The sequence below is a fragment of the Merops nubicus genome, unplaced genomic scaffold, assembly GCF_000691845.1.
Source record: "Merops nubicus isolate BGI_N331 unplaced genomic scaffold, ASM69184v1 scaffold21749, whole genome shotgun sequence".
Lineage (NCBI taxonomy): Eukaryota > Metazoa > Chordata > Aves > Coraciiformes > Meropidae > Merops > Merops nubicus.
The window spans coordinates 8,721-35,940 of record NW_008629241.1 but is presented as its reverse complement, the minus strand read 5'-3'; the positions used below and the strand labels follow the sequence as shown (position 1 = coordinate 35,940).

Genomic DNA, 27,220 nt, shown 5'->3' with positions numbered 1-27,220 from the left:
AAGAAAATACAAACAACTGTATTGCACAGGGCAGTGGAACCTCTGCAGGGGTCCCTGAAGCCTTTCCAGCTCCTCACAGGCTTCTCTGTGCCCTCTGCAGAAACAAAAGGAGATCAGAGAACAGGAAAGGAAAATGGAGTGGGGCATGAGCGAACATGGCAGTCAAGGCCAACGACACTGCACCACTGAAACATCTACACTAGAGAACTGTGCCTGTGCTCCTGCTGCAGCAGGAGATCTGTAATATTTCATGCTGCATGATTTTTTTTTACTTTAGCATGTTTGAAACCCCAATCCCTGTTTTCACTACCACAAATGACATAATTACATAATTCCGATATATTTACAAAATATTAAAAAGTCTGTTAATCTTCTACATATTAACCTCATTCTGCCACTTTACACATGCACTAATTTGGGGGAAAAAAAAAAAATTAAAAGAAATCAACAGGCTGAGATAAGCAGCTTTACCCTTTGTCAACAAGCAATCTTTGCATCTTTTAGAAAAAGGAACAAAGCCAAGTTTGTTTCACTGAGCAAAAAAAAGACAGTTCAGAAATTCATGTGCCATGGCTACAGATCTGTAGAGTCACTGAGCTGAGATGACATGAAGAGGAAAGTGCAAGGTGGCTCCTCACATAGCGTAAAAAAACCAATCCAGTCACTGAGGCATGGCTGAAGGAAAAAGGTGCTACCTACAGCTCTAGAAACAGCATCAGAACTAGCTGATGGAACACAAACACGGGGGGAGTGGAACCTACTGGCCAGAATGATTTTTTTTAAACACCATGAATCCTTGGTGACAATGGAGTGAATGACAGTGGAGTCTTCTAGAGCAGAAACAGAGAGACAAAGGGAACAGCTAGAATCAATAACTGAGGGTAGAGTCATCCCATTCCAGCTGTTGCTGTCTGTTAACATTCTGTTGGTCCTCCTCCTGCTCTCCCTCCTCCTCCTCACTGCTCTCAGACTCTGCACTAGTGATGTCGTCTTCTTCTCCATCTTCACTTTCTTCTTCCTCTTCCTCCTCTTCCTCTTCACTGCTGTGGTGATCCTCATAAGTCTGTTAAGACAGAAATTAGTTGTTGTTATCATACTGGCCCAAATTATTATTTTGAATCCAGGCACGAGGCACCATATTGAGAAAGGGCTCTTACCCAAATTATTATTTTGAATCCAGGCACCATATTGAGAAAGGGCTCTTGCAGATTCCTTGCTCTTTTCACAAGTTCAGCAGTATCTAAGCAACCAGAACAGAAAAATGAAGCAGCACTCTAGAATGTTGTTGCAACACTGCTACCAATCCTGTCACTCTAAACCAAGGAACTCTGAAGTACTCAAAATCCAGTACTTCAAGATCCAGTACTTGAAATTCTGCTGGCAAAGGATCTCTCAGTAGAGTCACACGAAGAGCACTAAGGCTGCACAGCTTTCGTGTTCCTGGTTTGCTAAAAGTTCAGATGTCAAGCACAGGAGAAGGAAACACCATAAATACAGATGTTTTGACAATAAATTCTTGCCACTTTAGAAAGAAGTGGACCATGGTTCAGTTCAGGCAGCCTGCAGCATGATGAACACTGGGTGTTGGACACTGACCCACAAAAGCCCACTATGCATCATGAAGCTGTAACCCATGCCAGGTCCCAGACTGCTCTTGGCATTTACCACTGATATATGGGTTAAAATCCACAGTTAATGTCTCTCCTGTGTGCTCAGGGGCTGGCTTGGCTCCACTGTCCTGTCCCTGTACAATCATAGCCATTACAGCTGGAAAGGGGCATTTCTTTGTGAAGTGCTGGGAGCCCAGCTCACCTCCATGGGGTTCACAGTGATGGTCAGAGCAGAGTCATCCCAGTCCATCTCGTTCTCCTTCCCCGTGTCCTGGTCACGCATCGTTCTCTGATGGGCAGCTCGGATTCGGAACACGCCCAGAATGATCATGAAAACCAGGAAACTCACACAAACTACAATCACAACAGTGGCTGTACTTGGAACAACTGCAGCAAGAAAACAACAGGAGTTCCTTGGGTGAGAATAAGTGACTCTTACACAACACTAATAACTAGTCCTCTGTTCCCACCACCTGCAAGAGGCAGATGGCATCACACAAATGTTCTAGGCAGCTACACAGAGGCAGTTTGTCTAAGACCACTTAAAAAGTCAGCTGGCAAGTAAGAACTGAAAGTCAGTTTCTAAGCATGATTACATCAATCTGAAGGACTGATGGCACATGGAAAGGAGATTCCACACACAGACTCTTTAGAGAGTCTATTTCTAAAAGAAATCTTTTTCTTCCTCTCCTATCTTACACCCATACCCAGTTTAATAAAATTAAACCAGACAGGGCAGGTACCATGACTCAACAACAGGACAATGCTGCACTTCTTCCCTCATGCCATTCAGAGGAAATACTGGCCCAGCTCCTCACAGTCCTTTATCTCCATCTTACAGTCCCCTCAAGACCAGTACACCTCCCACCTTCCAGTGTGTACACACCAACAGAGAGTTCTCCTGCTGCCAGGAAAAGGTATTTCCTGGATCTCTAGTAATCCACTCCTCCCTGCCTGGGACTCACTGGTCTAACCCTGGGGAAAAACTTCTCTGCACCAACAAGCCTCGGTGGTATTTTAACACCAGAAAAAAAGCCCAGCTGAACTTTGGCAGTTGAGAATTCTTACCTGAAAAGGGATGAGGGTTCGCTACGTTGTGCCCAGAGAGGTCCACAAAGGTGTGATGCACTGGATGAACAAACTGGGGTTGTGCAGCTATGTGGTTGGCATGTTCCACTGGGTTAGCTGTGTGGATAACGTTCACCTAGGAACCAAGGGGAAATGGTAAACTCCAGGAAGGCAACAGTTCACTTCTGAAGACACAGAAAGATGTGTTTATTTCCTGGAGCAGGCATCCCACTCTCCCTCAACGGCTACAGCCACCGCTTGTCCTGGGACAACCCCCCTGCCAGTGGCTCTGCTCCTGCTACAACTTCTTGTCACAAATCCCTCCAGTTCCACGGCTCTCAAATCTTTAGTCAGTCTGGCAGGTTTGTGTCCAGACACCAATATTTCAGAAGAAAGGAGATAAAGCCAGTTACTATCAAACTGGGTAGCCAGCATTTTAATTCTGAAGTAGCAGTATATCCCAAGCTCTGTAACACAGCAGCTGCATTTGCTTCATTCCCATCTTTTCTTATTCTGCTGTGTATCTTCAGCTAACAGCAAATGAAAAGAATTCCACATTACAGTCCCACACTTGGCACTGGTGGCTTTCAGGTACAACTGCCACTGGTCGTTTGCACAGAGCATTTTTTGTCCCCTGGCCACAGCAGCAGAGGTGAACAGACCCCTCCTGTGGTGGAACGCTGCCATACAGGGTCCCTGACCAGCTGCACCTTCACCACACAGGGAAAGCATCTGCAGTCTCACAGTTTGGTAAGATCCCAACTCAAGCTCACCAAATTTCCTCAGGAAACAAAACCACATTTGTTAACATAACAATTTCTCTTCTGCAACACAGGGCACTCCCCAGCCCACTGTAACCACCCAACGAGTGGTACATCAGTCAGCTTTACTGTCATCCCCTTGCTCAGCTTTAAAATGTACTCAACTCATAGCTGAAAGATGCAGAGATATGTGGCAGTTCCTCTCAACATAAGTCACTTCACATTCCAGCATCTGGAATTTTAGTGCCCTTTGTGTTATTTCCTGCTGTATTTCCATGTATTTGATACAAGCACGCTAAGTGATAATTAACCTGCTCCCTACTACAGAGCAAATGCAATTTAAACCTGTCTGTGCTCTTACATAAACCCTTAGTATCAGCAATATAAGCATCACACAAGCAAAACAGTAAAAGGTCCAGCAAGTTTCATGTGCAGAATCCTGGAAGTTACACCTGAAGGTCCCTCCAGGCTCTGGTAGCACTTCTCTTACTCTATTTGCTAAATTAATATGTTGTCTTTCCAATGCAACCTTTTCACCTTCACACTCCCTTTAGCCATACTAGTTCTTCTACAACACAAGTTTCATCTCTGTTTAGGCAGCCTTATTTCAAACTGGACTGCAGGATTAAGTCCACATTTATATATAAAATCCAGCCTGAAAGATACACGTTAACTGATATTTATTCACAGGACACCAATCTAAATCAGTAACTGATGAGCTATCTATGAGCTGAGGCAACAGCCTGCACCCTCTGAGTGACCAGCTGAACTCACTCACCTCCACCTTGAACTCGTTGCTGACGTAGCGCCCGTTGAGCTCGGAACAGACCAGTTTGAACTTCCTGTCAAACAGGGCAGCAGTGTGCCAGTTCCTGTAGCGTATCAGGTGCAAGACTTCTTCATAACTAGCCATGGTGTCAACCCCTGTGCAGAGACACAAACAGCTTCACAATCTGCACAAGGTAGTACAACACCATACACTCAACAGGTATTCCTCCCATTCTTCAAGTGAGTTTTCTTGGTTGACAGATTTTCAGTTAGTGGAAGAAAAACCATTAACACCACAGACACATGTGGCTCCACTGAAGTTCTCTGGATGGATTTTGTGATAAAATCCCAGACCCAGTTAGTCTTTAAAGGGATTCTGGGAGCCCTTCTTTCCAATATTCTGAATATAAAATAGAAAGGAATGCTGCATGCTTCCAGGCACTGGATTATCTGTGCAAGGAACTAGCCTGTTTTGGGGCAGAGTACTTCACTTCCATAGCCCAGAGGTAACCTGCCATTTGGGACATGACAGAAGAACAGACAGGAGGTTCTCAAATGAGGCATTTTCTAGCAGCTTTCCACAAAATACTTGTAACACCTCTGAGTATGAAATTCTAGTCAAACTCAAAGTATTCAGAATAAGGTGTTACAAACCATCTCCCTAGCACACTGTTCCCCTTACCACTGTCTTCAGACCCTTCCTAGAAGAAGAGCTGAAGTCTTAACCCCTACCTGTGATTATCATGCCCAGGTTGGAACTGCTCATCTCGATGCCTTTCTGCTGTAATCGAGTCATGTCAATCTCCAGGCTTTCTTGTTCCTGATTTAGCTCCTCTCCTAGCACTGTCACCTCACAGGTATCCAGGTTATGCATGATCTCTTCAGATACCAAAGACTCTTGTACTAAAAAACAGAAAATACCAAAGAGATAAGCAGAAATAAAGGTGAAGTGGACAACAGCTGAAGTGTCACATGCACACTCAACTCTTCTTCTAGAACAAATATTAAGAACTGGGCCTAAAGTAAAAAGAGCAAGTATTCATGAAATAATGATAAAAAAAATCAAAAACCAAACAAGAAAGCAAAATACAAACAAGAGATATTGAGATGCAGATAATGGCCTGAGCTTACTACCATTTCCAGGTAAGCGCAAGTATTCATGAAATAATGATAAAAAGAAATCAAAAACCAAACTAGAAAGCAAAATACAAACAAGGGATATTGAGATGTAGATAATGGCCTGAGCTTACTACCATCTCCAGGTAAGATTTTGTTAGCCCAGAGCAGAGCATCTACACCTTCTCAAAGGGGATACACACCTTTTCTCCTATTAGACTTTGTATTAAAGGAGAAATCCACACCTCTTTGCAAGAGGAAGATCCTCCAACAGTCCTAAGCATAAAAGGACATTACCTGTAGGATCTTCATCTCCATCTCCCTCTGGCTCCACCTCCCGTGTAATGGTGCTGATGATGCGGAGCTCAGGGAAGAGGGACACACCCTCAGGACTCTCAAACTCTGAAGCAGAGCGGGCAAAATGGTTGATGCCACTAAGGCTGATTTTTGGTTCCTCTGGTTGCAAGACCATCACATATCCCTCCACAGAAGGAATGGAGACACAGGCCTCTTCATTGAAACACCTAGGAGATACAGAAGCAGTTCTGCAGTCAAGGAGGCTATTAGAGAAGGAGTAACAATTATGCAGAGTAATTGCTTTATAAATATTTCAAAAGCTGTCTTGGACCCAAGAGTCTTAGATAAATTCATCAGTAAGAATTCTCCACCAAGGGAGCAATCTTACAATTAATTTTTACTTACAGTTAACAATTGGCCCTGATTTCTATGCTATGAATTCACAGCTGTGACACTGGAAATGCACTCACAGCACACCCTTCACAACGTAACCTTGCAGCAAGTTCTGCCCTGCCTTACACACTCCTTAGGACACTCTCAGGAAGAAAACAGAGTGCTGGTATAGAGAACATCTGCTGTATTCAAACATGTCATGGCTTCATACAGCAGGACTCCCTGTCAGAACTGACACGACCATCCCCTGGCAGCAGGCACTGCCCAGAGCCACGTTACCCCAGCCCCAGGACATACCTGGCCAGGGTGGTGACCGTCAGCCTGCGGATGCCCGGCGTGGGGAACTGCCGGGAGTTGAGGTAGGAGAGGTGCTGCAGGGCCTTCTCCACCCTCTCCATGTCATCCCCCTCCACCACCAGCACCGACCGACTGGGGTTCATGTGGACCTGGAATGACACAGCCAGACGTGAGACCACACCCAGGCAGGACAGGAGCTGACAACTGACAGGGTAAGTTCAGCACTGCTCAGCCTGGTTAGCAGCAGGATAACTGTACTCAAAGCAGTGAGGCCACTGCTTACTGGCTGCGTTGTACACACCTTCCCTATTCCAGCCAAATACATTTAGTGTTTCATGCTTGAAGAAAAAATCTAGACACTTGTTATAGACCTGAGGCAAAGATTCTAGTAACGTGCAAGAGAGACAGGTAATACAAAGGAGAAATTTAGCTCTGTTCACACAGACTTGCCACTAAAAAAAGGCAACCAAGTTAGTCTCATTCTGCCAAGCTGCTTGGTATGAATATCTTCTACTCGACAACCTGGTATAGCTGGTAAACCAGAAAGGCTTACCAGTATGGGATTTCTATTTAAGACTTAAAGAGAACACAGTGACTTTCTTCCTTAAACTCTACTAAGACCCCATATCTACTAGAAAGATTTCCTAGTTTTCATGCAATTTTAATGCAAAAAGTCACAATAGATGAGCTTGTTTTATTTGAGACACTGCTAGCTCTGCCAGCAAAACTTGTACCCATGATCAGCAAAGGGATACAGATGCCTCCCCAATTCACATGCAACTTTACCTTCAGGCCCTTGCCAACACCATCAGCCACTTGCAGATCCAGCCCCTCTTTGCAAGTGTACAGGCAATCTATCACTTTCTTGTTCTCCAGTTTACCAGAACGAATCATCAAACCTGCCAGATTGCCTCGGAAAAACTGAGCCATGTGGAGATCACCACCTTCAGAAAGGGAACAAGGAAAAGAGTTCATATGTTTTCATTCTTTCCACTTTTTTTGTTTTTTCTTTTGTAGAATGACAAATAGGCCTTCTGGTACCACAAAGTATTACACACATGCAGGTTAGTTTTCATCCATTCTGGGGGTTAACCTTGTGATTATGTTCAAGCATAAAGAAAGAACTGAACAGTTCACCATGCACATGGCCTTCAGAGCAGCTGTGGCCATCCTGAACTGTGGAACTAAAGCTAATGCTTCCATAGCAAACATGTCAAAAGAAATCCCCATACAGCGAGGTGGTGTTCTTCAGAAATGAAAGACAGAAGCAATGAGATGAGCTATGAGACCTGAATCTTCACACTGAGGTAACACCTCCTACTAGCCTGTTCTCTACAAAATGGGCAGTGCCTATCAGGGTAGAAGATGACAGTATCTTTCCTCTAGATGTTAGTTATCTGCATCTAAACCCATCATTACAGGCTCTCTTTACATTCAAAGTAGAGGAAGAAACACCACAAAGTGATTCAGCTCATTCTGAAAATGCTGTCCATGAGTTAACTCCCCTCTAAAGATGCTGCCTTCTCTGTGGACTTAAGTATGCAGTTTAAATCCAGGTAACTAATTTTTAGATATCTGAGATAAGTCCCATGGATTGCAACTCAGTCAGCTCCTTATTGCTGAGATTTTTTGAAGATGGTGTCACTATGGTCACCTACAGTCCATCTCTGCTAAATAATGGGGGCCACAGAACACTACCCTGAAATTTTTATTTCCATGTCATCACTTACTAAGCTACCAGGTTTTTAGAAAGATGTCTAAGTTGGTTTTAAAGATTCTAAGTGGTAAAAGATAGCTGGCATAACTCACTAACATATTGGAGAGTGAATTATCCTGTCACAAATTATGTAATTCTCAGCTTAGATTTGTCCAGTTCCAGCTACAAGCCCCTGGATTCTGTCACCTCCTTGCCAAATTAAAATGGGATGCACAGCCAAAAACTTCTTGTCAACTATATTGAGACTATACCAGGAATTCTTAACTTTACAGCTAGAGTACATATCGTGAATACACTTTTAGAAATATATATTAATTTTAAGTGTCTCCACTCAAGACAAACAATCCTAGAACTACCACTAAAAGTTTCTAAGAAAATAAGACCCTGTAGCCAACCTGAAATACCTGGTAGCCCAAGCTTTTATGTAATTAGAACTTTGTATCACTTTGTGATCAAGTGAGCATCCCCTGTAAATTACAGGTCTGAGTTATATATGAGGAACCTGACCTAAATATGAGATTGTTCTTGCTTTTAGTGGGGAGCAGAGCTACCTGACTTCCAGAGCTCCTTCCCAACCTACTGAATAATTCTGTGATATACACACACCTACATACATATGTTTACATAGGATGATATATATGTTGCATTTATGTTTTAACAGAACTGGTAGAAATTATTTGGCATCAGGAACTTAATGTTACACCACTTCACTGCAATCACAATGGTTGCAGATTTGTACATGGATGTGCATTTGTGTGCAACCAAAAAAATACCACCAAAAAAACCAAAAAGAAAACAAAAAGGAAAAAACCAACAGCTGATGAAGCTTTGGAAATAAAAGCACAATGAAGAAACAAGCCTAGGAGAGGATTATGTGAAGGTCAATGGCCCAAATGCAATGCCTGCATTTCATGCTGTGTGTGAGATGAAGCAATGTCTTGGCTTAAAAATGAAATAAAACAGTAGGGAAAAAACTCCAGCAACCTGCAGAGGTCTCAGGCACAGTTTCATTGTCATTTTCATTTCCTGCATATTCTGTAGAAAAGCAAGACAAAGAATAGGACAATAGGGAAAGGACCAAGTAGTTACATTTTGGCAAACTCTTATCCCAGAAAAGACACAGCAGCACTGCCCCCCTACAAGTCTGCTTATATTCAACCCAGCACCTCAAGGATTATGAGTTCTTTCAAACAGCAGTAGCTGCAATGCAGGGAAGCAGCATTCCTGTGTTGGTACAAGAACATCACATTCACAACCAGACAACCTGGAGAGCCCCACACACAAGCTGCAGTAAAAGGTCACACTGGAGAACACGTTAACCACAGATTCCCAATCTCACCCAGACCACCATTAGTAATGAGATATAGGTCTATCAACTGGCTCAAGTGATCTTCTCCTCTCCCAGCTACTAAAGGGGAAATTAAGGTTAGATCCAGCCTATATCAGCAAAAGTTACTAAATGCTGATCAAAAGGAGCCATTAGTGACACAGATTCTTTTATTATAAAAATAGTATCGTATATATTAAGCAGTCAATTTATCAGATGGAAGATTCTGAGAGGGGAAGCACCAATAGTGAAAAGTCACTTTGAATCTTTTAAAAGAAATGACAGAAGAATTTTTTTTTAAAGTATAAAATCCCTCTCTCCTTAGAGGTGAGCTATATATGTAACTAAGAGCAGCCTGACTCAGGTAAGACAGAGGATGGCCTTAAGCATTAGGTTCTTTCCTCTGGCATAACTTTTCTCCCTGTGTTCTAATCCCTTAAAAATAAGGCTTTCTGTGGAATTTTTAATAGGTAGCACCTCAAGTTCTTGTATTCCAGACTTCTAATGCTTCTATTCCAGTCTACTGCCATTAAAAAAAAAAAATTCATGTCAGAAGAAATGAAAGAATCATATAATGCTGCCAACATGAAAGCAAAGAGGTTTTCACACTAAATGTATATGCTTTTGTTAGGATGCAGAACATACATGGAAGCCATTATACAACCCATACACTTAGCTGGAACAGTTTCCAAGCTCCAGTTTCTTGAAAACTAGCCACTATGGCTTCCCTTTGAGCTAGAAGAGATAGTGGGAAAGTCACTAACAGAATGAGAGGAATTATGGAGAAAATAACTAATTGACTCAAAGGAAGGGACAACAAAATTAATTTGGCACTGAAATAACATTAATACTGAATGACAGCAAACTTGTCACAATATAGTAAATTTGACAGAGAGGATATTTTGATAATTTAACCTTCATTCACACTTCCAAGCCATAAAACTCCAAGAGAAAAGAGACATAATGATAAGATGGAAGACTGTTAATTTGATTAAGATGTCTCTAAGCTGCCCATCTGCCATTCATTCACAAGCTACTTCTAGGCATTACTGCAGAGTGCAACTACAGTCTATACTCTGAACTACAGTAACACATGAATGATTTAACAGTGCTTTATCTCTGACCAAAAAGATCAGCTTTATCCTAGCTAGGGTGTAATTTGATCAGCAAGCCAACATCTCAGTCCAGGACTGTGAAGCAAGAGCTCTGTTACAACAGTCTCTGGTAATCAGCCTCCTCCTTCAGAAGTATTCTTCTCCTTTTTCTCAAGCTTTGAAGAGTAGGTTTCACAAGTATTAAAGCACATGAACCAGCATTTTAAGGCTTCTAGAATATCATGTTTTAAAGCCATAATCTGCACACAATAAAGCAGATGCTGTCTACGTTTACTTTTATAAGCAGAAATGGTAAAATATCCCAGAGACAGCACCACTTTGTGGCTTAGCTGAATTGCCTGCTGGCCACACTTCCATTTACGAGAACATTTCTTCTGCAATATGCTTTCAACCTCCTTGAAATTAAGTGTTCTGCTTAGTAATATGAAGCACGTGATGTACTCTTACAACTGCTATTAAAAATAAGCTAACTATATTCCCACTGTTACCACAAAAATCACTCTGATGGAATGCAGCTTGGTGAGTAGCTTCCTATTTCCTAAGCACCTGTGGCCAATGAGCCCAAACAAACACTTATGGAAAAAATGACTAAAAGAGGAAATGTGTGATACTAGCTAGGAGTAAAAATAATCTGAAAAAAACCAAAAAAAGTTATCTTTCATGCACTAAAAAGATATACTATGTACTTCTAGGCTACCAACAAAGATTTAATGAAAAAAGAATTAAAAGCATTAACAGCTGTCAATAGTTACCTTGCCAGCATGCTCCAACTACTAGCTGTGTTTCTATCTTTGAAGGATGAAGTGGGTAATCTTCAGTCACTGGGAAAGGATCATATGAGACACCGTCTACATAAAGAGTTACTGCAGGAAATTCAACATTGAGGACATAATGATGCCACTCTTTGTCACACACCTGAGTAAAGAAAGTTTTAAAAATTCTACTTTAATTTTTTTTTAATTACAGTTGTATATCCGACCCAATCCTCTTTCTGCATATAAATATAGGCAGGCATACTAGCAAACTATAAGCCTCTACAGACATATTTTGTTCCAAACACATGGCACACATGTGAAAAAAGCAAATAAACTATCAAACATTTCCAGTTTCTTTTCTTCTGTTGCCAACACAGGAAGCTGTGTTTCCCTTCCTTTAATTTTTATAGCATCTAACAACAGCATATTTCAACTTAAAAATACATACCTATATGCAAGCACAGTCTCAAATACTGTCATAATACAACCTGTATTTGCTGAAAGGGACTGTTTAGAAAAACTTCTTTCAAATAGAAAAAATACTTCCAAGACATAATTATTTATAGTGAAAGCTGATTAGTTTTTGGGAAGTAACAATCTTCCCATAAGGACATACACCTTTCCATTAAAACAGTATACACTGCCCTGCACAGAAAATGGAAGAAAGTTAAGAATACTGGAAAATAACTCATTGTTTAGGTAGCTGGCAAAACAGACCTGTGACAATAACCTACAGCAACTAAAAGGACCTTTATAAATTTGGAGATATACAGGGTTATTTTATCCCTCGGATCCAGAGGGCCAGAAGAGCCCACAAAATATTTAGTCCCTTCTGCATTACTCTTCATGGTCATAAACATAATGAATACATAGAAATAAGTTCTGCAGATCTTACTAGGACTGAAGTCAAGATTAGTTATTACAGCCTTCACTTTCAAATCTAAAATAATTAGGAATACATGACTGAAAGAACACAGACAACTGCTCTCTCTAAATAGGAAGCAGAATGTACCTGTGTTCCTCAGAGGCTTATTAATTCTATTTTTGTAGAGTGAAATCTAATTAAGAACACTGATTTGTAGCTACTGCTCACAATGTGTAAAAAGTTACAGATTTCATTATCTTGTGGTAAAGGATTAAGAAGACTAGTTCTTCTGTTATCCTATTAACACACTGATCTGCAAAATATGGCATGCTCAGAAGTACTCCAATGCTCTTGAGAAACTGGAATCCTCCCTGTTCTCTCAGGCACACTGCCTGCCAGGGTATTGAGCCAAGACAACTGACCTCACAGGCTGACACTGTCTTTTCACATCAAAATCCACATTTTCACCATTGGTTCCTTTCAGAACAATGACTTGTACTTTATTTCATGAGTACCCTGCTGGGTTCAATAAAACCACTACAGCAGCATTTTATATTCCAGATGAACAGGTATAGCTGAGTCTGTCCCTGACATTTGATCAGAAATAGAGTAAGCATCGTCAGGTTCTATAAAACATGGCATCAGGAACTTGGAGTTGCAAAAAGTATCTATTAAGAATTATATGATCAAGGAGTTTAGTCTCCAATGGTTCTCACTGTTGTAACAAACCACCCTTCTGAACTCACTTGATTGAGCTTCCAGTGGAACTCAGCAGGTTTGTATGTCTTCCCCTGGGAGGGGTCCTGGCGGAGGAGGAACACGAGGCGGCAGTTGTGCACGTAGAGCGTGTAGTGGTGCCGGTTCATGTCTGAGCAACAGTTGGAAGTCATGTTAGCAGTTGCTGTAAACCTGAGGAACTCCCCAAAATTCACCTGTACAGTAATTTCCTACTAAAATCCCCAAGTAACTGATAGAAGAATGAAATGTAGAATTCATTCAGGCATGTTAGGAGGAATGCCAAAGGTTTGTAAGAGCAGTTGGGGCAAACATTCCTGAAGAACCCATGAGTAACACATTCTACAACTGACATGTCTATCTCCAAATTCCTTCTAAATTAAGGCACAGGACTGAAGACTCAAAGATAAACCTGTCAGCAGCAGAAAAAGCTCTATTTGCAAACAGAAGAGCATTTTTGTTACAAATGAGTAGCTCCTCTCTCATCTAATTACTGTTTTAGGACGTGTACACGTGATGGCAGGTGGATGTGCCTTCCTAAGAGAAAACTACACAGCTGTAGCTCTAAAGGATTCACCATTTAAAATAAATACAAAGATGAGATGCTAGAGAAACAGGTAGAAATAAAGAAAAAACATTTTTGCTACATCATCCATTCCATGGCATGTGTGAGTCAAGAAAGGAGGGAATGAAAAGCTATCAAAATCATGTCAATCTTACAGACTGACAGTATTAAACCTGCCTGTGTTGTCCCACTGCAATATACTCAACATTGCCTCCATCCAACAAACTTAGTTGTTGTCTCTCAATATTCCATAACCCACCACTGAAATGAAGGCAAATTAGATTTATGCTACCAGAAACTATCTGTAGCAAAAATTATTTGGTTAGGTCAAGCCAAGGAATAAAAAAGGAAAACTTGTTTTAAAGGTCTACTTCCCATGTATTTTAAAGCATGAAAAATGGTATTTAAATTTGCCTTTTTCCTTCAGCTCACTTACATTCAAAATTTTGGGTTTTGATTAACAGGAATGGGTGGATGTAAGGAAAAGAGCTGAATATTTGTAGCTCATTCTGAATGACAATCACTTTTGTCCTGTTCAAAGAAATGCTTTTAGGAGATTACAAATACTGTTAACTCTCATTTTCAAATAAAATTTAGAATATATTCAGTGTAATTTCCTTTAAAAAAACTACCAAGAATTTTAAATAAAGTACCTTTCTAATACACTGAACAAATGCACTGCTCCAGCTAACAAAGACAGGGATTCTTTTAAACCCATTAGACAGCAGTTATAGAAACAGGGTTATCAGATTTCCTTATTCATAGCATCTTCTAAATGATTGTGTCTGTAGCATTCACAGAGACTGAAATTATGCACAGGGTAAAAAAAACTTCATCACTGGAGAAAGAGAAATTTTCTCCTCCTAGAAAAATGCTCCTAGCAAACTCTGTCACTAAAGCTGATATATGTATCTGAACGATTTTAGGCAGCATCAAGACTAAGTCTATCTTTGGAGATGAAAAATAGAGACTGAACTGCCAAAGTCAGTCATCTACCATGGCAAAAACAAATGCATAGTGTAAATTTAAACAGAATTAGAAAAACAAGTCTGCCTAACCCAAAACTAGATAATCTAAGGCCACATCTATTGACAAGCACAATAAGGAGTGACTTTTACAGCCCACTTCATTTTGCTCCCAATAAAAACCTGACCTAGAGGAAAAAAAATTAAGGTTCTCAGATATGCTGCCACAGGATATAAAACCAAACAACCAACCCAAACCCAACAATGAGACTGTTTATATTTGAAGTGTTGACAAACCTGTCTTGTCTGAATTGCACAGAATTGTCTCTTTCTCTTTGGTTCCAGGCCCATGCCTCATCCACACTGAAATCATGAAGGGCTCTTTGAGATTGACTGTGACAATGCCATCTGGAATCTTCACAGCTTGTGTGCCATTGAATTCAAAGACTTGGTCACTGTCATGACCATTATCAGTAGGAAGTCCTATTGTCCAGTTAGCAGCACTACTTGGAGGAGGAAGTAGCTCAACTGTGCCAGAAGAAGCACCTACAATAAAACCAACCAAATGAAAAAAAGCAGAAACTAAAAAGATCCATTTCAAACCTAGTTTCAGACCAAACTGTTGTTCCAAGCACTGGTTATTCAGCACCAGCTGTCAGGATCATGCACTACCACCACCACACATAAGCAATTCTCCTTTCAAATCATGTAGCACTAACAATAATACTTCTGATATCACAATGACATCCATATATTTAACTTCAGGCAGACAACTAATGTCACTCAAATGGTTTTACTTACTAGCTCTGTAGCTGCAGAGCATTATTTGGCCTTTCAGGAACCATCACATTAATACCACTTGTCCTTCAGGCCCATGAACACACTGCCTTTCTCTTGTCAGTTATACTAGTTGTTAGACTAATACCCACCCAGTTGAAGAGGGCTCCATAAGCATCCCCTCCCAGAGCACTGTCTAATAAGATCACAGTCAGGAGCAATGATACCAAGCAGTTACTTGGCTTGCTGTTTTTTTCCCCCACTTCAATCCTAAATCATTCATGTCCCAGTGACCTCAGCAGGCAATAACTTAAGAATTGCCTTGGTCTTTACTAGGGTTACACCATGTTCATACTTTCAACTAACTTCAACTGAAGTTGAAGACAGAAATCAAGTATAATTTGTGCTGTAAACTCAGCTCTTCCATATTGGCTACAAAGGATTCATAAACTCTTTTCATAAACTTTCAGCTCTTGAACACGAACTTCATGTAAGGGAAATTATTAGTCCATATAAGCTAGTGGAGAGGGACAGAAGAAAAGAGATTCTTTTCTGCATCTGAGAATTATTTTGAAAGTCACCTTCAGCCAATTTAATGCTTTTTATTGTCTGCTAGAGAAATAACTGGAGGAAACTACATGCAGCTGAAGACCATATCTACTCATTGATTTGACAGAATATTGAAATTACATGCAAAGTAAAACTAATAATCAAGGGGCATCACTTTATTTTAACAAAAGCATTCTTACCACAGAGCCTGTGAATGGATTTCTCAGAGTAGGTGTCTCTGTCACAGCCTTTACCAATATGGTTGGTTTCTAGTTCAATCGTTGCCTGCACAGAGGTGATTGGCTCATCGCACGTCTCCAAACGCATACCAGGGAAGAGAGCTAAGGAACCAGTACCAGGCTCATATTCTATCCTTTTGCTCCAACCTGTGTATTTACCCAAAGAAACAGCATTAAAAATCTCTGGTGTTTCAGTGAAGATTCTGGCAAATGCCAAAAGGAGATATGAAGGAGATCAGACTAACCTTGCCAGCCAGGCTTGCACGTAGGCTTAATGCTAATTTTAACCAACACATCCTCAGCAGCTCTCTTCTTCCCACAGTCATATGCTGTTACTGTCAGTTTATACTGATGTTCTTTACCATAGTTTAACTTTTCTGTGTTCTTTATATAACCTGACACACACAGACACAAAAAAGCAATAATCAGATGTCATTATCTACTAATTTCTCAGGGTCACTGGTGCATTAAATGCATCCAGGTACCACCTATGTGCTTCAGACAGGTACCAGGACTTTGACACATCTGCAAGTGATTTAGCCATCCACTATTTCACTTTGAAATGCCATATATCAGGCCTATATCCTTAAAAAAAATCCAAAGATGAGCACACATACACAGAACAGCACATATATACTTATCAGGCTCTAAACAGTATATTCTATTACTCAAAATGAAACTGTTCATATGTGGTAAATGATACATAAATTGTTTGCTCTATGCCAGGATTCTCTTACTTAAAACACATTTGCACACTCACAAAAATTAGCCACTGGCAATGTGGATTGCCAAAGGACTCGAAGTAAAGCCCACTAAAAACTGTTTTGCTTTACCCACTCAGCTTCCTGGAATCCCTATAAATAGTCTATAGATTTTGAAGAGTCCACAGATCACCAGCAGAAAGGAAATGACCTAAACAAATCACTACACTTCAAACCCAATAACCATGATATTGTAATCTCCAGAGCCACGTACGAGCATCTCAGTGTGAGCAGAATCCTATTTTTGAAAGCTAATTAGCAAAAGCTATCCTAATGCAGAAAACTGCAGGCAAAAAAAATAGAAAGCCTACTAAGATCTGGTTTTAAACATAATGCAGCTACTGCATTCCCTTTATTTTGAAAAGCATTTTACAAGAAATAACACAGATGCACAGACCACCTGGTCCTTACGTCAGTACACAGCACATGGTGATGGCACTGAAAGACATCTCACTTTTCATTACCAATTCCAACTGAAGGGAACACATCCATTAAATGATGTGTTGCAGGAAAGGGCTAAAACAGGGCTGCTGTAGTTTGGAGTCCTGTTCTCAGAGCAGCAAATGATAGCAATTCCCACTCCGTCTCGCATCACGCTCTTACCATCTTTGTCAATGGCAAAAGGTACATCTGGAGTCACAATTTCATAACTGCAGATCTGGCTGAACTGAGGTGAACAATCTGCATCCACTGCTTCCACCTTCAGGATGTTGTCATACCTCTTCCCTTCAATAGCTGTTGCCTTGTAGGACTTCTCTTTGAAGACAGGAGCATACTCGTTAACATCATTCACCTGGATGTGTACTGTTGCTCTGGAAAGGAAACAGAGAGCTCAGGTTCCTACACCCTGCAAAACTCCTGTTCATGCAAGGAACTGGCTAAAACAACTCCCTCTTTTACAGGTGATGTTATCCTTCAAAATTTAAGCTCCCAAAGAGAACTGCCCCTCACTAGCAAAGCAGTGGATGTTTTCCCAGTGTGTTGCTATGTAACCAGTGTAGCTCTAGGTTATTGCTTAGCATTGCTCTTCAGTTGCAAATAAAATTCAAACCCTTGTATTGCAGCTACTAAATTGCCACCATTTTACAGAAGTACAACAAAATACAGCTGTGACAAAACAGGCTTTTACTTCTGTTATAAACAGTACAGTCCTCCTAGTTTTTCCTGCTGTCAAAAGTATTTGATATAAACAGCCAATTTTTATATCAAGGGAACAAGAATGACAGTTAAGACTGATCTTGGACTAAGATCTTTGTCAAGTGCATTTGATGAGCTTTCTTTTGCTCATGAAGTACTGAACTGTCTAAATCAGTGAAAAATGGCTTATTTATTGGGTGTAGGAATGAGAGATCAGACAATTTAAATTGAAGAATCTCAGAAGTGGAAGACACCTTTTAACATATCATATAGCTATATTTTTAACATATCATATAGCTATCTAGATCATCCTGAACAGACTGGATCTCAGACTCCATCCTTTCATGCTTGTCACTGATGGCTGGTACATACAGAATAGGAAAACAATGTAGTTTCTGTCAATGACCACAGAGAAAAGGTGAATAATGAAAACTACCTGAAATGTAAACTAATGAAGAATTCAATCACTGTAGTCCTTCTACAAAAGCAAAAGTTTTCTAATCCTTAAAAAATTTATTTTATCCTATGTTCTAAATAAATGCTGGAAAAAATGGCCTTCTGTACCAAACACTTCATATTCTTGACTTTAAGAGCTGAACTCCAAGACACTTAAAACCCACAAAATCCTGTAACACAGACAGTCATGGGCCAAGGAAATTTCAACAGTGGTTTCTAGGTGCAGGTGATTGCAAAAGAGTTGAAGAGCACACTGCTAGATCTGTACTGATTCATTACACAGCCATGACTTCAGATAACCAGAATTTTTACCAGACACATCAGAAGAAAATTTATATCTCAATTAACCAGCACGGGTAGAAAAATACAGACAAGTTCTACAGTGTGGGGAATGAGCTCTACATTGTCAAGCTGAAGAATATAATTCCAGCCAACCCAACGAAACACTTGTTGCTGGCTTTCTCTCTGAAATCTTTCTTCAAAAGTCAAACTGAGTATCAAACAGATTTTAAGGGCATACCTATAACTTCCTGCTGCCTATTCAACCATACAGCTAGAGTAATAAGGTCATATTTGTCACCAAGACGGCTGCTAGTCTATGTGTCACCTTATTAATGCCCTTCTTTGCTTCACACTAACAGTAATCTTCCACATGCTCTACAGATGTTTACACCAGAGTATTAAACAGTTATTCTCAAGTGGATTTTCCAGACAGCATTTTACATTGTGGTTTTTTCTTCAGATAAAGATTAAAGATTGCTTTGTTCCCATTCTTTAATGTAGGCAGAGATGAACTTCATGCTATTGATCTTGTTTCTTTTCATGAGGCTGTCTGGAAATGACAGCAACGTGTATTCTTTTCCATTTTGTCAGTTTTAAGACAGACTGAACTCTTGAACTAGTTTTTTCGTTTTAAAAACTGAACTCTGAAAAAATGTTGAGGTTTGGTACCCCATGGAAATCCTCTGTGTCAGCTCAAGCCAGATTTTAACTACATCAAGTTTTCCTGCTTCTACTCCACACTATTTTATAATGTATATTTAGAGACATAAAGTGGTACCATCTAGAATGCAGCTAAAGTGATGTCAAAAACATTCATTTCCATTTTGCTGCTATTTATATCACCATTATATGAAAATCTTCCAGTATTAACACTTGGTTTGCATTTGCTCTAAATACACAGCCCATAAATCCCCACGAGCAGGAAGATCACTTGAAACCCAACTTCCCCTCTGCCCACCGCAGATTTACTTACTTGTGGGATTTTTTGGCATTTGCTCCATCTGGTCCCTTCCCACAGTCATAGGCCTGGATGGTGAACGTGTAGTCCTTCTGGAGCTCACAGTCAAGCTTCTCCTTAGAGCGTATGATTCCCTCCCCAGTGGATTTATCCACTACCACTGCTTCAAAGGGAACATTCTGCCCGTGAATTTTAAATCCACAAATCTCACCTACAGAGTCAAAGTAAGAGAGGTCAGAGCCCGTCAAAATGATGACACCTTTTTAAAATAAAAGACGAAATATTTTGCAGCCAAGGGTTTGTGAGGGTCTGTGGACAAAGCAAGAGCACTGTGCTTTAAAATGGGTGATTTCTGGGAACTTTAGTAAAAAGAAGCATATGTCTGCCTTCCAAGCAACTTGTTTACTTTGCATCCATTCATGCAGGAATACAAAAGAGAAAGAGAGAAATGTAGACAGGCATTTCACAGGAGTACTTGAGATAGCTCTAGGGTAAGAGTAGATCTTATGAGAGCATACAGCCAAGGCCACTGGTAATCTTCTATGCCAAGCTACTGGGAATAGCTGGGCAGCACGTTTGTTTTGACCAGAGCAAAAGGTTAAAATGCACAGTTACAAGTCAAGGGGTGAAAAAGCTTCAAGTACAGGTTCAGCACCATAATTACAGAAATTCTGTCAACGGATCAAAGAACAAAGTCTTCCTGTGCAATGTACCTGGCTAAAATTAGGGAATCAAAATAAACTACTGAATGAGAAAGGTAGAAATACCAACTTCTCAGGCATCCATTTCAACAGCTATCTCCTGATGCAGACCAAATATGTTAGTCAAGGAAGCTCTCACATGGAATGATTTAGTGGGATTTCCTTTCTAGCCTAACTCTTCACCCTAACAAACTTGCAAGAGAAGTGCCTAGTAGTCATTTCAAGCCCATTTAAGCCTAAGATCACACGACTGAAGAGCTCCTGCTGGCAGAGCCAGGTGGATCTGCCAGCCCAGCACAGCCAGCTGTGCTAAGAGCAGCCACTGGGGAAGCAGTCTGATCACCCGTGCTGCCTTCTGACCTGGATGACTTGTTCTGCTTTGAAGGGGATTTTCTTACAGCAACATAAACTGCTATTTGGCTATTATAGCTGCAGTGGTATCACAGTACCAAGAGTGCACTCCTATGTTAAACATATCTAGAGGTATTAAAAAAAAGGGTATTTGATCCTGATTTTAAACTACTGAAGTAGGTACTGAAGGAAGTGTACTGCAGGGAAGGTGATATAATGCTTCAGCAATTAAATATTACTTTACAAAGCATACCAAAAAAAGTCAGATGTTCCAAAGAAATAAGCTATCAGTTAAAGTATCAGAAAACACTAAATTCCCCCCCAAAAGCTTCATCAGTGTCCACAGAATGTACAATAATCCCAAATGGTTCAAATGGATGTCTGATTTACAGATATTTCTAACCAAGGATTTGGTTACATAACAGTTTTTAATCAATATATTTTAAAATAGAAAAAAACTGGGAGAATAAACAGGACAAAAGAGCATGACAGGATCTTCTGTTTAAGTGCTGATTCCCCATTTCATAACCAAAGTTAGTAGGTTAATATTCATAAAAGGGATAGAAAGAACCCTTTATCACCTTCTTTGGTGACTGTCACCTCAAAACTCTCTAAAGGGAGAAAAGATAAACCCAAGTCAGTATATAGGAAAGGTTCAAAGGGAGCACATAAGGAAAGGCAAAGAGGCACACATTACACAGCAAAGCTTTGCAAATGTTGTATTTCAAAATTCCAGTGGTGAGCTGCTGTAACTGCTACAATTTTAGAGTTTTAGTTATGTTAAATACGACTGAATCTTTTAACTCCAGGTTGTCATTTGTAGAATTTTGAAGCATTTAATTAGTTTATAAAAATGTTTTTTCTTTTCTTTCTTGCTTTTTAATAGCACCAACTGCTAAACAAAAGATATTTTAAAAATTCCACGTTGATGAAGAACTATCCATGAAGTAAAATTTATCTGAGTTTATTTACACTCTTCTATTATAACGAGACATTAAATAATTGGAACAAGCTTTTATCTATTATACTGGAACCACCATGTGTCTACAAACAAAAAACTTCATACTTCCTCTTTTGAGTTTCAGAAGAAACAATAAAATTGTTTTGAATAGTCATGGGATTTTTGTGTTTTCTAGATAAATGGTGCTCTAGGTTGTATAACTCCTGGGATTTATAAAATTTAAGTTCTCCATCAACTCAACAGCATTGCCATAATTCATGACTAAAAACCATACACATTAAATGTTGGCCCTAATGAAGATAAAAGCTTTCATGTAAGAAATAAGGGGGTAGGAGGAGCTATGTATTTTCCTAGCAATATATTGCTTTTACCAGGTTAAACAAGCAACCAACACTTTCTCTCAATTTACTCTACTGCTGAAATACTGTAATGCTGGATAGATGAGTTTCAGGTACTTAAATATATTCATTTGCAAGCACTGATGATGCCCTAGAGGTGCTTGCCTGGCCCCTCCAACCACTCCAGGGAAGTACAGCCTTCCACAGAGCCCTGGATCCTCCACACTTACAAGGAGATCTCAGATATCAGTTTTACAATGGTATCAGATGACTGTGATAGGCACCAAGAATGGTTTCACAGTTTTAATGAAAAGACAATTAACCCTGTTATTCACCGCCCTGGAAATCATAATTTAATTTGTTAGAACCCCAAACTACCACCTTCTACACATCATCCAATAAATCAATTATTTTTTGCTGATTACCATCATCTGTGACATCAACTGCAGTACAAGAAAGCAAACCTGTACCCTTGACATCACTTCCAGCAGATCTGTTAATCCTCACACATTTCACACAACTTGGGGTAACAGTTATTCAAGTTTCCATTCTAGTGTGGCCTTATAAAAAAATGAAGCACTACAGTTACAGAAAAATATTTTCCTCAAAAAGACAAATTTATAGTTTAATATTGAAGCAGGCATATAGTTAAGGAAAATTACCTTACGATGTATCATGATTTCTGGTCCATTTTAAAGGGAGCCAGTTTCTGAAACAGCTCTCATGAGGTACTCCCTGAAACTCACTTCAGGTAATCCCCAGATTTATAATCAGCTCTTTATTTTAATGCAGCAAGTATGCTGCCTCTTGTGGCACCCCCATAATTTATTTCAGCCTATTCTTACACAGGATATAAATATAATACCAGATTTTAATGTGTTTTGGCAAAAGGATCATTCAAGAAAATTTTATAGACTTCAATTTGTGGCCAGCACCACTGATCAGCCAGACGTGACATTCCAGCTGCAAGCTTTTAAATATTCCACATCTCTGTACTTCTGTAAGCCCACTTCCCTGCTCCCTTCCACCAGCTCTAACCTTGAGAGTCAAGGACTGTGTGTGAAACAGTAAGATTACAGGAAAAAAATACATGGAAGGGAACATTAAAGCATAAAACCTGCTAAGGGAGAGAAGAGGGAGAAGTGCATTAGCGTGGTGATTGCATATCTGGGAGAAGGGAAAGCTGGTTAAAAATGGGTCAGTTCTTTACCATCTGAAGTGACCTTAAGTCTGACACCAACACCAATTTGGTTGCTTGGAAGTTCAGGCATTGTATTTTTGGCTCCTGAATGGATGACATAAATAAACATAAGAATGTTTGTCTCCAGATGCTTTTTAAGGGGTAAAGCTTCTGCTCAAGGTGTCCTATAGCTCACTTCCTGCTCTGACTCTGGAGCCAGCTATCCCTCACACATTTCCATTCTGCAGGAGGAAGCATCTTCTTCCAGCTCTACCTGAGCAGCAGTCTAGAGGAGGATCATGGAAAGCCCTCAGGAAATCCTCCATTTCAATGCATTTAGAATGTCTCCTAAACACATATTTCTTGGTGCCTTACAACACTGTTACGATGCAAACCAATTTTAAATTCCACAATTAGTGATAACTCCATTGCAGTTTGTGTTTGTATGCATGACAGATACTAATCCAAAGTGTCACTTCACACATGCCTTAAATTTGATGCAAAAATGGCTTAAATACTACTGCAACAAAACTTCCTCTTCCGTTTGCCAACCGGCTGTGTGATGTATTTGTTGTACACACATAGAATCACTCACTGGACGTGGAAAGATCAAAATCTTTATGTTTGATTACACAGTGCCATTCATCTTCTCTACACATCACACCCTCATCCCGCTGAGCGCTGCAGTACACACGGGCCTTCTGCAGACAGGGTGTCAGCACAGCTCCCTGCCCTGAACAAACACAGCCCCGTGGAAACTGCCAGCAGCACCTGCCCCCGGGACACGGGAGCCCCACACACCTCTGGGGAGAGCCTGGCAGAAAGGCTTTGTGGGTTTGGGTTTGTTTTTTAAATAAATAGAGGTTCTGCAAGATCAGTTTTGAAGCCCTGTGCTTTGTGCTCTAAGCCAAAAAAATTCCTAACCCCCACAAAAATGCTTCTCACATCCCAGATTAGTAAGGGGAAAAAATAAAGTATTGTGGCTGAGAAGTGGTTAACTCGAGGGGCAGGGGAAGAGGGATTAAAACTCTGTTACAGACATATCAAAAACCCAAGGAAACACTCCCTTCCACGAGGGAAATATTTCAAACATCTTGCTAGCAAGACCTTGCGTGACACTGTCACAGCAAAACACGTTCAGCCATGTGAAGGCATCCAGATACAACATTGTTTGTTTCAAATGCAATAAAAATCCAGTTCCTTTTTTGCACAGTAAAGGGAAATCCACACCAAGAGCTTCAGACATCAGATTGAATTTAGACACAATTTAATGTACCACAGAAAACAGAGCTGTACTTTATTTTTTTTCAGCAAAACCATTCTGGATCAAATTCCAACATGACTTGATTTGTAATGTAGAGAAGTTTCACTGAGGAAGGAGAATGGTCATTGTCTTCTCAAGCAGATCTGTAACAATCCTGGCACAAAAGATGGATTCCACAGGGTCTCTGCATGTCAGGCAGTACAACACAGCAACCTGGCACAGCTATATTTGAACCCTCTTTTCAAAAATCTGTCATTTCAGGTGTAAGAACATACAAATTACCCTAGAAATAAATGTCTACATAAACCTACTTCTTCTTGCACAACTGAATTTTAGGATCCTACCCACGGCACAGAGTGAGCAAAGCAATAAAAATATTACTTTTCCTTGCCCCACAGTTCATGTACTTTGTAGCATTTAAATGAACCAGCTTCAAGATGTTTCAACATGTTCAAAATTGAAATAAAGCAAAAAGCTCTATCAAAAATACTTTAAACCTGCAGAGAGTTCAAAAGTTTCACAGCTCAGCTAGGGGCACAGTTAATTAAAATACCCAGCCTTTTGAAGCATGAATAAATTTGGTTTCTAAGTAGGAATATACCAGTTAGGGCTGAAACAGCCATTTAATCCTGGAGAAGCTTTGTTTTGCTGTGAAAACATGTCACTGATCTAAGGGGCTTCTCACACTTGCACACCCACAGGGGTGCTGCTGGACAACAACGCCTTTCTCCCTCCTGGGACAGGACTCCAGCACCACCAGCCAGAGCTGGTACTGCTGATCCAACACATCTCCCACGTTTGGTCTCCTCAAAGACAGATTCAACTATTGTTCCATTTCGTGGCAGACAAACACTTCTATAGAGTCCCACAGGACAGATTGTCAAAATTTACGCAGTTCAGACCCAGCAGAGTCACAGCAAAGAACATTTCTTGATGACGTTAGTGTGCCTTACTCAGAATTTCAGATAACTACTTTAAATCTGTTCTTCTGCTGTCGCTTAAGAATTGTCAGTTTTTGAAAGCCAAAATATGTGACAACAATACAAATGTTTAATGAAACCAACTTTGAGTTAGTAAAAATGTTCATTAAATGAGAGCAAGTTTATATCATTCCAAAGACCAGAATGGAAAAGCAGACTCATCTGGAGATGCTTTGACATAGGGCTTGCCTCTGCAAATTTGATAATATATTTTAAGATATTCTACCAGGACCTTCTTAAAGCTTCAGAATATCCATCACCCAATAAAACTTTACTAACCACCAAGAGGTATAAAATTGCCCTTTATCAAACTCTGTTCAATGCTGCCAGACTACCAGTGCCTACACTTAAAGCACTGAAGAATTGATAGGGATGGTTCATATTCTCCTAATCACCAAGTACACAAGTCAGCCTTCCCATAGTTCTTTTAATAACAGTTTTGTGTACCTCAACACAAGCTTCTTCACTTGGAAATTAAAAGCATTTTATAGCAATTTTTTAAAACAGCAGTTTTATTTCCAGTTAAGATCACTTAAGAGCCTCTGCCATGTCTATCCAATGCATGAGAAAGTTTGAGCTTCAGAGGTTTACCATTATCTCTGAACTACCTGAATTTGTAAGGCAGCCTTGGGGATAATTAAAGCCTTATGATAATGGAACCACACTATTACTCTAAGTACCACTATAAGGAACTGTGACCAAGCTGTCATAATACTGTAACAGACAAAGCAGACAGCATGCTGAACATTTCAAATGGCTGTTTATTTGATCACTTTATTTTTCTATCACTTCCTCCTTGAAGTCAGGCTAAGCAATGCTCCCAAAAAATGGAACATCATCTAGGGTATTTTAGTAGGATTCTTCACTCTAAAACTTTACTTAACCAAGGAAGTTTCTGTAATTACCTAATTTAAGCTTTTCTTATCCACTACAACTGATTCAAATGCCTGCAGATGCTCAATGATAATTCTTCAAGTACAGTTTTGTAGTATTTTGTCAAACTGAAGAAGTACTTTCCATAATACTGCAGCCAATTAATGAATAATGATACAGTTGTTTCCAGAAAAAAATATGACTGTGGAAGTTTCTAAGAAAACCTGTCATTTGTCAGTCCTATGTTGAAAGTGAAGCATTGGCTTATAGTTTGCAAATACCTTGTGTGTAATTTTCTGTACTCTTTGTTAGAGAAGAAAAAGGCTTTTCTTCAGCTAGAAAAGGCTGTCCTTTTTCCAAAATGACCCAAATTGCTAACCAAGTTTATCACAGAAAGTCTAGATTTCTACAGGAATACTCAGTCCAAATACTGCACAGAAGAAATACAATCTTGATTCTACTAGTTATTGTTTCCAATCTATTAAGGCACAAATGAAAACCACTAAGAAAACCAAAAACTCTCTTCAGAATTATAACAAAATAATTGTTTCAGTACTCCCAGACTGAATGTTGTGAAATGTGGAATCCTGAGGACTGAGGAAAATGTTAGATACCATGCAAAAAAACCCCCAAACAACCCAAGCCAACAACAAAATCCTCAAAAGCCCAACAAAACAGAAAAACTAACATACACACATGAAACTGAAAGAAGCATGGAACATCTAAAATAGAGAGTCCTCTCTGGTCTGGATATTTGGACCCAGCTGTGTATTTATGCCTGTAAATAAAATCCTGGTCCACGCACAAACACCTCTTAGGGTCTAAAAGCTTCGAAACATTATGGCACTGTTAAGGAAAACACACCAAGTAACACACAGCACATCATGAGGAAAGCATTTCCACTTCTCCAAACTGAGCTGCAGCTGAACTCTTTACCTGCAAAGCGCAGAGGTGCATCTTTGTCCAGGGCTATTAACGGGGGGTCCAGAAGCACTGTGTTGTCGTTTTCTGTAACTATACCATGATAGGTTGTTTCAATCCATGGCTTATGCTTGTTCA

At 40.0% G+C, this 27,220-nt stretch overlaps 1 protein-coding gene across 1 annotated transcript; it reads right to left on the bottom strand.

Moving 5' to 3' along the window:
* Positions 1-305: 305 nt before the first annotated feature.
* On the bottom strand, positions 306-27,220 carry CLSTN1 (calsyntenin 1; the record flags this gene model as incomplete). Its single annotated transcript, XM_008946941.1, has 18 exons — positions 306-1,063; positions 1,813-1,997; positions 2,679-2,814; positions 4,218-4,363; positions 4,940-5,110; positions 5,621-5,847; positions 6,311-6,459; positions 7,097-7,254; positions 9,012-9,062; positions 11,222-11,384; positions 12,836-12,957; positions 14,652-14,900; positions 15,881-16,066; positions 16,165-16,314; positions 17,284-17,492; positions 19,529-19,724; positions 21,147-21,176; positions 27,098-27,220. Coding segments are annotated over 18 exons (2,846 nt in total), but the record flags the coding sequence as incomplete, so codon positions are not given.